General features: G+C 31.7%; 1 protein-coding gene across 1 annotated transcript in view; it reads right to left on the minus strand.

The window, feature by feature from the left end:
- The window catches only part of lmx1ba (LIM homeobox transcription factor 1, beta a), a 64,094-nt gene extending 53,995 nt beyond the window's left edge, over positions 1–10,099 (minus strand). The window contains exons 1-2 of the mRNA XM_052125402.1: positions 9,764–10,099; positions 8,249–8,435 (exon numbers count right to left, since the gene is read on the minus strand). Coding sequence (XP_051981362.1) covers positions 8,249–8,435; positions 9,764–9,830 — 254 coding nt within the window. The 5' untranslated portion in view covers positions 9,831–10,099. The remainder of the gene's footprint in view (positions 1–8,248; positions 8,436–9,763) is intronic.
- Between the last annotated feature and the right edge of the window lie 2,282 nt (positions 10,100–12,381).

Raw genomic sequence — 12,381 nt, forward strand, 5'->3', positions numbered from 1 at the left:
AAAGTGGCATTGAAGTGACAGAAAATGACGTGGTTGCTTCAGAAAATGTGCTTGTCATTTAGCATTTTGTTTTTTGTTTTTGGACACTATAGGTTAGGTTTAGGTGTTGGTTAAGAGTAAGGATGTCTGTTCACCTCTCATTTGCTTTTAGGACACTATTAGTTAGGTTTAGGTTAACGTTTTAGGTTTGGGAGGTACGTTTTACTCATTAAAACCTCCATCTAATATTCACCTTAAAAACCTTGTCTGATCACGACATAATTTCACTCGCTTTTGGCGCCCCCTACTGAACATTTCACTGGGAAACTGCAGCCAAATGTGTAATAAGGCATGTCATTTCATTTTGCAAAAATGTTGCCAGGGTCACTTAATTATCATGAGACCAGGCTCAAATAAACCCTTCATTCATAGTGAAAAAAGCTAGTAATTGGAATACTTACATGTTGTAAACCGGCAGGTGAAAAATAATGAGGATGCTAAAGAGACTAGGGGATGGTCTCTTTGCACTAGGACGAGTTAGCAAACACCAAGTAACCATTTAGTAATGCCCTAGCAACCACCTGGCAACACCCAAGTAAACTCTCAAAACACACTGACATTGCATGACTATAAGTAAAATAATAATATATAAATGTTTGAGTGATATCTTGGCAAACCAGAGCACAGTTTGAGACAATCATTGAGATCCCTACTGAAACTCTAGAGGAGTCATGTGTTCGATTTTTAGGGTTTTGGTGGCATCATGAAAAATGTGCTTGACCTGGTGGTGAGATGTCTGTAGATGTCTGTAGACTCGCACATATTCACAACAACCTTTCTCTCCTTAAATGATCCGTACGCAGAAAAGTGAGGACGACCGCCTGCTGGGCTGCGCCCTACTCCACATGTAGGGGTTGAATGTTTGATGAGGGTGCGAGAGCAGGTCTGCAGGTACACAGCAAATGGGTGGAAGCCATTGACAGAGTCATGCCAACCTCTCTTCACAGCTGGGTGACAGCAGCAGCGAGAGGTGATGTATGAACAGACATTCCAACCCAGAAACACAGAAACAGAGAGATAGAGAGATGTAGAAAGCCACACCAATAGCACTAAAACTGAATTGTGAAATAGCATACACAACCAATGAAAAAAACACCAAATAATCTAAGTAGGGCAGAATTAAGTAAATAAACAGTAAATAAATCCTGGTGAAGGTTAATTAAGCTCAATCGACTCAAATAAAAAATTGCAATTACAGTGAGGCACTTACAATGGAAGTGAATGGAGGCCAATCTGTAAACATTAAAATACTCAACTGATTCAAAAGTTTGGCCACAAGGTACATTATTTTAGTGTAATAACATCGCTTACAAACCACATCTGTGAAAAGTTAAATCCAATTTTACAACTTTGTTGCAATGACAAAGTAATGCCATTAAGAGTAAATCTATAAAACAACTTCACAGCTCAAATAATACATGAAGAATTACTGTAAGTGCTTTTATGTAATTATAATCTTCACATTTTTGCATTTAAAGCCTCCAAATATTGGCCCCATTCACTTCCATTGCAAGTGAAATATTAAAGGAAATATAAATATTTCAGTAAAATATAATCAAATATAATGGGTCGCTAGGGGACTTCAGGGAATGCCCAATTATTTTGCCTGGTTTTTTACGTAATTTTTAACAATAGTTTACCGTAATAGAACATGCATTGTCTTGTTAAACATAATATATATTTTCACCATTAACAAACAGGTAAATTATCAATTGTACTCCTAAAAAAAACTATTTTTTAAGCAATATTTTACCGCAAAATTATATGTTTTGTCTTGTTAAATAAAAAATAAGTGTTTTACCGTATATGGTAAGGTCATCACCAGTAACCAATAAACTGCGTTTCTATTCTTTTCCTTTTAAAATTGCAAACAGGCGTTTTGGTGTGTGTGTGTGTGTGTGTGTGTGTGTGTGTGTGTGTGTGTGTGTGCGTGTGCGTGCGCGCGCACACACACACACACACACACACACACACACACACACACACACACACACCCACACCCACACACACACACACAAACACACACCCACACACACACACACACACACACACACACACACACACACACACACACACACACACACAAACACACACACACACACACACACACACACACACACACACACACACACACACACACACACAAACACACACCCACACACACACACACACACACACACACACACACACACACTCAAACTCAAGTCACAGGCGATATATCTCACCTCCAGTAGCCACATATTGTAAATTATACACTGAAGGATTACAATTATGGCATAGTATCCATACATTCCTAAAATTCCACTCCTCCACACATTGTTAATCGGATACTAGCCTATAGATGACAACGAGACAACATGAGTGTTTTGCATTAGAGCAGTTTTCAAGTAGAGCAGCAGCTATCCAAAGAATGTAGCGATGGCTGCACATTATTATGAATAAATGCATTGTTACTGTATGTTTCTTTAAATACTCGTTCATTCAAGATCCTTTTCATTAAAGGTATTTTGAATATTTCTAATTTTGTTTATGTTGCTAATTCAGGTAATTGAGTTCAGTGGAGTGCCTGAAGTATAAACCTGAATTTTGTATCACCCCAAAACAACAACAGCACACTAGCACGGATGCACATCGAGAGCTGGAGGGCAGCACAGTGAGTGAAATAGCAAGTCAATAAAGCAACTATACTGACTTGACATGAGGTCAGAATTTGCTATAGTGTGTTCTTCAGGAAAAACCCCATAAAAGGAGCCAAATTTGTTTCATACTTACCTAAAAAGCTTTTACAACTGTTTCAAATCAATATACAATACGTTGCACATTGACATTATACTTAAGCTATTACCCATATCTGCTTAATGTTTCATGAACACACTATGGAATTATTTTCTGGGGACTTTTTACATTTTCTGAATGATGCAAATGACACAGTGTGAATGTGTATTGCTGCACAATATGCACGGCCTTTCCTCCCATATTTAAAATGTTATTTTTATGAATTTTAAATGCATAAATCGTATTATAATTTTTTCAGTGTACATGTGACAGCAATATTCGCATAAACACAAAGTGAGTGTTGTTACGACTAAAATGTATATTTTCATGCAACTTAAAAAATGTAATCTGCTGTACCGCATCAATTGAACTCTGTAAAAACCTGTGGATTATTTAGCATTTACATTACAGTAATATGCATGCAACAGCCATAATTATGATCTATGTATTAAGATGCTTAAAACTATAGAAACAACATGTGTCTGCGGAAGCCACTTGGCTTAATATATTGTTATCTCAAGCAATGACATTCAAGTATTTTTCATTGTGACTGTGCTACAGTGTATGACCATATACAGTATCATTCTGCACTGACCAACTAAATCAATAGTCTGAGACATTAAAACCATCAAAACTATACTGTTCACATAAGAGCCAGGAATGGGCCATAAGAGAACATGTCTGATTCCCACATCGTTTCTGAAGAGCTAATAAACATGTTTGTTGTTTCTGTAAACTGAATCAGCATCTAAACACAGAACGACCAGAGAACTTTATTATGAAGATCACGGTTCAGACTCGTGTCAGCAGGGTGGAGGAATTACTTTTATCAATATCTTATAGCTAAATGCGACAGCTAGGATTGACCAAAACATCCAGCCAATGCTTGCAAAATCGAAACCTTTTAATCTGACATTGAAAGGCCCTAAACAGTTCAATGCATTGATTGGATTTTAAAGGAACATTGTGTGTGTGTGTGTGTGTGTGTGTGTGTGTGTGTGTGTGTGTGTGTGTGTGCGTGTGTGTGTGTGTGTGTGTGTATGTGCGTTATCACTTTGTGGGGACCAAATGTCCCCATAAGGATAGTAAAACCCGAAATGTTTGACCTTGTGGGGACATTTTGTCGGTCCCCATGAGGAAAACAGCTTATAAATCATACTAAATTATGTTTTTTGAAAATGTAAAAATGCAGAAAGTTTTCTGTGAGGGTTAGGTTTAGGGGTAGGGTTAGGTTTAGGGGATAGAATATAAAGTTTGTACAGTATAAAAACCATTATGTCTATGGAAAGTCCCCATAAAACATGGAAACACAACATGTGTGTGTGTGTGTGTGTGTGTGTGTGTGTGTGTGTGTGTGTGTGTGTGTGTGTGTGTTTGTGTTTGTGTGTGTGTGTGTGTGTGTGTGTGTGTGTGTGAGAATATGTTTCCAGTGGGTCCACTAATGGTTGTAAAGTGGCAACTATTTATTCTCTCTCTCTCATATATAGAGGCCTATAGCACTGCTTAGTATCCCTTTGGGATAGTTTTCCTGTCATGTCCGAACTTATGGAAAACTTGTTCTTGAGCAGTTCTTGTGCATGCATAATATTTCTCAACATCCATTTTTTGGACTTTTTAAGCAATATAGCCACCACAGTAAATCCAGTTTTTTTTTAAAACTATTTATATGACTAGAAAATATTCAATTTTGTCACCCTAATTGATGTTTTATATGTGTGCGCAGGCCATCCAGAATGTGCATGCTATAGCACTGACTAGATCCCTTTTCTGACAACTACTGTGCAACCTAAACGTCCAGAATCACTATGACTGGTTATTATACAACAATATAGGCATTTTTAAGTTTGAGCGTGTCTTATCTTGAGCTGAAAGTGAAATCAACACAGCACTTTGCACACTTTTTCAAGAGATCACGTGCGAAGATTTCTGGCATTCAGTAAAGCAAAGATAATCAGCCATGAATGCAGTTGTGCGGGCCTATGTGATCTCTTTCTCCCACTAACACATGCTCAAACGCTACATTTCTAATCATTCTCTGCAACTTTCAAAACATTCCAAGCATGGACTTGTGGTTACTACAACATTATTCAGAAGACTGGAGGAGGTTTCTGTTCTTCTGTTTAGAAAATCATTACATCACTGTCTGTTCACTCAAGACATGAGCCTGCTGTGATGTAAACAGTGCGACACAGACACATCAGACGATAGACACCACAAGCACAAGCACAGACAATTAGCAGTTCTTCACATCAACTATGAGCATAGTTGAGCAACATCTAACGATGATAAAGTGAGCAGATATGGACTATTCATTTTGATCAAATATTAAACCTATTTATTTGAAATCTATATGAAATAAATGCCACTTACTTTGATATTTTGACATCTAAAGCAATGACATTTACATTTTTTAAGTGTGGCTAGTGGTTTGAAACATGTGGGGCCGCTGTACAGTACTTAAGTCATTTCTGTAGGCGATAAATAAATATTATTAATTAAAAGAAAACAATTATTCTAAGCTTCTCCACAATATTACTATGTAGCCTACAAAATAATTGTTGTATTACTTAGTAGTAGGCTTCTTATGTAATTACACAACATGATGTAGGCTGTTATAAACAAGGCGATGTAAAGTGTAACCATATATTATTTCATATTAAAAAATAAAATTAAAAAAAAACATGGCAAATTTGTAAGCGGGACTGTGGTCCAAACACATATAGGAATCTTTCACACAAGACTCGATGAGTTATTTAATCCAGATTAAATAAATGAATCAATAAATAAAAGAGAACTTTGCTGTTTGAGTGTGAGCAGATGACGCGCGTGCTTTAAACGCGGTGCTCGTGCTTTAAACGCGGTGCACGCGCGTCCTGCGGCTTTCTGGTGGGCTTGTTAATCTCACTTAAATGAGAGTCATAAAAAACGGGCCGGGTGTGAATTAAGCGCACTAAGTACCTCATCATTGCAAATAAATACTACTTTAAAAGGGATTTACAAAAACAAGCAGATAAAGCCACTTATAGGCTACAGTTGAGTGAATGGATGTGTAGTGACTCGAGCTTCAGGTGGAGTGAAAAGTTATTAAAATAAATCAAGTTTGCAGTGGTGCCACATTTATTGAACGCAAGTTCATGTACGAATGGGATAAACAAATGTAGGCTTCAATAGGCTATTCTAGCGCATTGCCATTAGATTTAATTGTGACATTTTTAACTAATTAAATGAATAAATACAAATATTTCGTTTTCTGACATTTTGGTATTTGGTTCATTTCCACGTGATGACATTTCGTTATGAAATTGTAATGCGTAAATCTTAAATTATATACTTTCATAATCGGGCAATATGTATCTCTATGCAGCAGATGCTACTGTTTTAGGCCATAGCAGAGCTTTTAATTGTACCATTTCAATGGTTTAATTTACCTTTAAAGAAACTTTAAAAACTGTTCTAACACTTTGCACATTGTCTCTGATGGTATGTGTGTGTGTTGTGTCTATTTTAATAACAATGGTATTATCAGTGAGTTAGGCAACAATACAAATGCACAGAGCAAAACTATAATAGACTGTCAAACCACACCAATAAAATAAACCCTTTTAATTGTGTTTCATAATGGGTTGCAATAGTTAGGCGCGCGCGCTCTCTCTCTCTCTGTATATATATATATATACACACACACACACACACACATGCATGCCCATGCAATTCTGTGGAATATAGCAGTGTCAGACTTCATGCTGGGAGCGATAATTTCGCAATACAAAAAAAAAGGAAAAAAAAGCGATTTTTAAATGATCTTGACAGTCTACCAAAAAACCTGTTGACATGCACGAAGAGCAGCTCGTGAACACCTCACTGTGCATACAGTGGACCAAAAATATTAAACTAATACAATTAAAGTAGATAAACAGATACACAACTGTAAGTGCAATAGTCTATTACACACACACACACACTTTTCATCATCACACAATTTACATATGCGCGCATATGTAAATGCACAGGCTAAATTAGGCAATAATTTGAGGATAAAATTAATGCAATACAAATTACTACTACTATTATATGCTGTATCATTATATCATAGCACTATTTTATTGTTCTATTTACTCTTTATTAATTGCCTTATTTGTAGACTAAACTTTATAGATCATGCATTTAATTATCAATAATAGATGTATTAATTATTAAGTTAATTCATTTTGTCAGAATTATCGTATTATAATATTTATCACGTATGATTTCGATGTTTATTGTACTTTAAAATAAGCTACATAAATGTCGCATTCAATTATGTTTATTTCTTTAGTATTTTAATTTTTTGTCTCATGCCGTTTATTTGCTTTCTCATTCCCAAACATATATACACTAATAATAATAATAACAATGTAATAATAATAATAACAATGTAATAATAATAACAATATAATAATAATAATAATAATAATAATAATGGTAATATATTAATACCAATATAATAATAATAATAATAATAATAATAATAATAATAATAATACCAATATAATAATAATAATAATAATAATAATAATAATAATAATAATGGTAATAATAATAATAATAATAATAATAATGTTAAAATATTAATAACAATATAGTAATAATAATAATAATAACAATGTAATAATAATAATAATAATAATAATAATAATAATAATAATAATAATGGTAATATATTAATAAAAATATAATAATAATAATAATAATAATAATAATAATAATAATGATAATAATAATATAATACCAATATAATATAATAATAATAATAATAATAATAATGGTAATATAATAATAATAATAATAATAATAACAATATAGTAATAATAATAATAACAATGTAATAATAATAACAATATAATAATAATAATAATAATAATAATAATAATAATGGTAATATATTAATAACAATATAATAATAATAATAATAATAATAATAATAATAATAATAATATAATACCAATATAATAATAATAATAATAATAATAATAATAATAATGGTAATATAATAATAATAATAATAATAATAATAATAATAATAATGGTAATATAATAATAATAATAATAATAATAATATAATAATAATACCAATATAATAATAATAATAATGGTAATATAATAATAATAATGGTAATATAATAATAATAATAATAATAATAATAATAATAATATAATACCAATATAATAATAATAATAATAAAATGGTAATATAATATAATAATAATAATAATAATGCTATCGTGAATTTCATATATAACAAGCGGCAAATAGGCCTATTATATCCTTGGGGATGCTTGGTAAAGCAACAATCATAAATGTTCCCTTTGAAATACAATATTCACACACACACACACACACACACACACACACACACACACACACACACACACACGATGAAGAACTCGAGTCTTACTGTTGGTAGTCGTGTTTACAGTAAAGTTTCCGGTCTCTGGAGTAGCAGCTCGTGGTGAGAGGCTGCTGACACACCGAGCACTGCAAACACTCCTCGTGCCATGAAGACTCGTTCACCCGCAGGAGGAATCGATCAGAAATGGGTCTCTGGCATCCTTCACACACATTCTGATGAGCACAATCTGAACCTGAGGAGCACAATCAATAATATACTGTCATCTAGAGAACAACCTTTACATCATAGGGGTTACATAATAATAATAATAATAAACGAAATTGAAGAACAATATTTTGTAATCGATTTTATGCAGTAAATTAACAACTTCATAAATTAGCGTTTATTTACAGGTATCATTATTTGACATATCAGAACAAAATATGACGTAGGCTAGTCTTGATGTCTAATAATGCAGGCCTCCTCTCTATATCTGATATTGCAATACATCCATTAACATTCGTTATGTTTAACAAAACATGTTAGGACTACACATTATTACATTAGCTAATAATAAAATAATCATAATAATCATAATAATAATAATAATAATAATAAAGAAAATCACACTTTCAAAGTGTTCACCATGAAATATTTGCACCACAACCAGTAATAATAATAATAATAATACTAATAATAAGTATATATATATATATATTTATTAGAATTATATAAAAAATATATATATTCTAAATATATATATTATAATTAAATATTATATAAAAATAATAATAATAAGTATAAATATTATAATTAAATATATATATAATAATTATAATATTATAATTACAAATATATATAATATAATTATAATATTATAAATATATATATTAGAATTAAACAAAATGTATGTATATATATATATATTATTTAATAATATTTAATTAATATTTGCTTTATAATTGCCAGGACAGTACACATATATTAAATTATATGTAATATAATATAATATAATATATGTGTACTGTATTATATGTAATCTGGCCAAATTGTACACTATGTTCATGTTAAAAGCCTAAATAAGTAAAAACTCATCTTTTATTACCACCTTGTAATGTAAATGTAATTATGTTGCACTATTACACTGTAATTACTATAACACACCTACGTTGAAAAAATATAAGAATATTATGTCATACTTTTTTACCTGGTATAGCATAATAGTTTCCTTATAACAATATATTTGTGTGTGTGTGTGTGTGTGTGTGTGTGTGTGTGTGTGTGTGTGTGTGAGAGAGAGAGACCTTAATGGTGCCAGTTTGATTCAATCATATTAAATAAAATGTCTGACTTCATTTTGATACTCTTATACTTTATATAAAAATATATGCAAATTCTAACATTAAGAAAGAGTCAACTTTTATCTGAAATGGCCATTAAAATGTTGTTGTTGTTGGTGTAACCTGTAGGTTCATTCAGTTGTACTGTATTCAATCATATTTTTGTCTTGATTTTTACATAAAAGCTTCATTTATTAAAAACACATTTTTAGGTAATGACAAAACATTTTGGCAACCTTACCAAACATCCCTCCCAGAGAGTCTGGCCCTGTTCTTAACTGATCTTCTATTTTGATTCCGTCCAGCATCTTGATTCGGGACAGGGACTCTCCACGGACCTGTCGCAATGTCCCGAATGATTTGAAGTCACAAAGAGTGCCCCGATTCAGTCGTCAACAGCACCCAAGAATGCGTCGCGTGCACCGTGTCGTTTCCAATTCCTGGATTGCGCATAAGCTTGATTCTGAATCTTCGAACTGAATCTTGGGAAAGAAAGAATACGAAACGCGCTCTGTCTTTCCCTTCTGAACCCAACGCAAAATATGACTAAATGTCCCGAACAGACAACTCTAGTACATCCAAGAGCGACGGGAGGTGCGGGTCAGCTGTGAACTCCTCTGTGAGTGTGTCATGAGTCCGGTGCTCCTCTTGAGGAGTCCGTGATCGACTCTGATCTGCCCCCTCTGATCGCGTCACTCTCCGGAGCTCCATGTGACGCTATTGGTGCTGGAGCACAGCAGCCCCGCCTACAACATCACACCTGCCATGCACCACATTTCAAACATAAATACATCAAAGGACAAATATTTGCATATAAAAGGTGTTTGAATGTCATGCACTGTTACAATGTAGCATCATCTAAATGAACTGGTTCTATTCCAGGCAAAATATGAAATATGACTGAATCAACTTGAGGATATTGTAGGTTACAGTGTAAGAGTCAGGTCAGGTTTAAATGGCTCATTTTCACCTTTTATAGTGTGAGACCCTATTTGGGCTATTCAGAGTTCAGTGTTGCAATAACAACAAGAAAATCAACAGCAACAATGCATATTAAATAATAAGAAATAATAAGAAATATAATAAACAGTTAGGCTAATGCTAATAAATATGTTTCAAATGTTCAAATGTCAAGTATGATTATTATTATTATTATTATATTATTTATTTATTTTTAAGGGGGTATTTTGGTTTAGTTATATAGATATGTCAGCGATTATAAAATTATTGTACAATTAGTACATATGTTTCTAACAGAATATATGAAAATATATTCTGTTTGATAGAATAAAAGGCTATATTATAAATTATAACTGATATATTTTTAAGATTAAAAATATGACATTGAAAAAACATTGTATATACAATATTTTAATAAGGTTTAATATACTTAGTATTTTATGATGACACATCTATACTGAAAAAATTAAAATGCTATATACATCTACAGTATAATATATATATATATATATATATATATATATATATAATAAATATCATAAATTTTATATATATTTAAATTATTATATATATCTGATTAACACTAATATATATATATATATATATAGTTTAAATAAAAATATAAAATTAAATTAAATTAAAGTTTAAATAAAAATATTAAAAATGTAATTATAATATAATTAAATAAAATAAAATAATAATAATAATAATAATATATATATATATATATATATATATATATATATATATATATATATATATATATATATATATATTATAAATAACATTTAAAAAAATGCATATATATATATGAATTTTTTTAATGTTATTTATTATTTTCATTTAGTTGTTTAAATGAAAATCTTAAAAAATAAAGAACTTTTTTTTTTTACAAATTATCATCTTACTATTTTATCTTTAAAGGAATATTCCAGGTTCATACATGTTAAGTTCAATCGGCAGCATTAGTGGCAGAATGTGGTTTACCACTAACATAATTTTGACTCCCACCTTTTCTTAAATTAAAAAATAAATAAATAAGCAAAAATCGAGTTATGAGGCACTTACAATGGAAGTGAATGGGGCCAATTTTTGGAGGGTTTAAAAGGCAGACCTTTGAGGCTTATAATTGTATAAAAGCACTTAATTAATTCTTCTGTTAAAATTCATTTGTTTTATTCAAGCTGTAAAGTTTAAATAGTCGCTTTTATTGTCGTATTTAATTTACCTCGTCTTGGCAACAAAGTTGTACAATTGGCTTTAACTTTGTACAGAAAATGTTTTTAAGTGATTTAACACACATGTTGTTTGTATTTTAACATTTACGGATTTGCCCCCGTTCACTTCCATTCAGCGCCTCACAACGGAACATTGAAAAAATAAATAAAACATATATAGCCTACATATATATTAGTTAATACCTATGAAACTTACTATCTATATTGTACTCTATCTAGGCTATTAAGAGTACTTTCTTCTTCATCATCATCTTCTTCACTTTCAAAGAAGAGCTTTAATCTCGAGTCAGTCACCAAAGCATCATTTCATTTTTCATGCGCGCGCACCTGATAATAACAGTCCGCTGCTTTTATCTTTATGAAACGACATTATCTGCATGATTAATAAAGACTGAGATAAAAGCAGATTTACGACCGGCCTTCAAATGAGGCGTTTAATCTCCCCCTGCGCTTAATATCAGCATGCATGTAAAATTCATAAGGAGACGATTCTTCCTTTTGTGTTTCTGCGCAGATTCATTCCTCAGATATCTCGGGGTAATAACACCCGGGAGAGGAGAGAAAGGAAAGGAAAGGAAAGGGGGAGTTTGTATCTTTATTACTTTCCTCATTAGTATTCTTCTGTGTTTTAATGATGACGGACTGATGTGTGTGAAATGTG

The sequence above is a fragment of the Xyrauchen texanus genome, chromosome 4 (genome assembly GCF_025860055.1).
Source record: "Xyrauchen texanus isolate HMW12.3.18 chromosome 4, RBS_HiC_50CHRs, whole genome shotgun sequence".
NCBI classification, from domain to species: Eukaryota; Metazoa; Chordata; class Actinopteri; order Cypriniformes; family Catostomidae; genus Xyrauchen; species Xyrauchen texanus.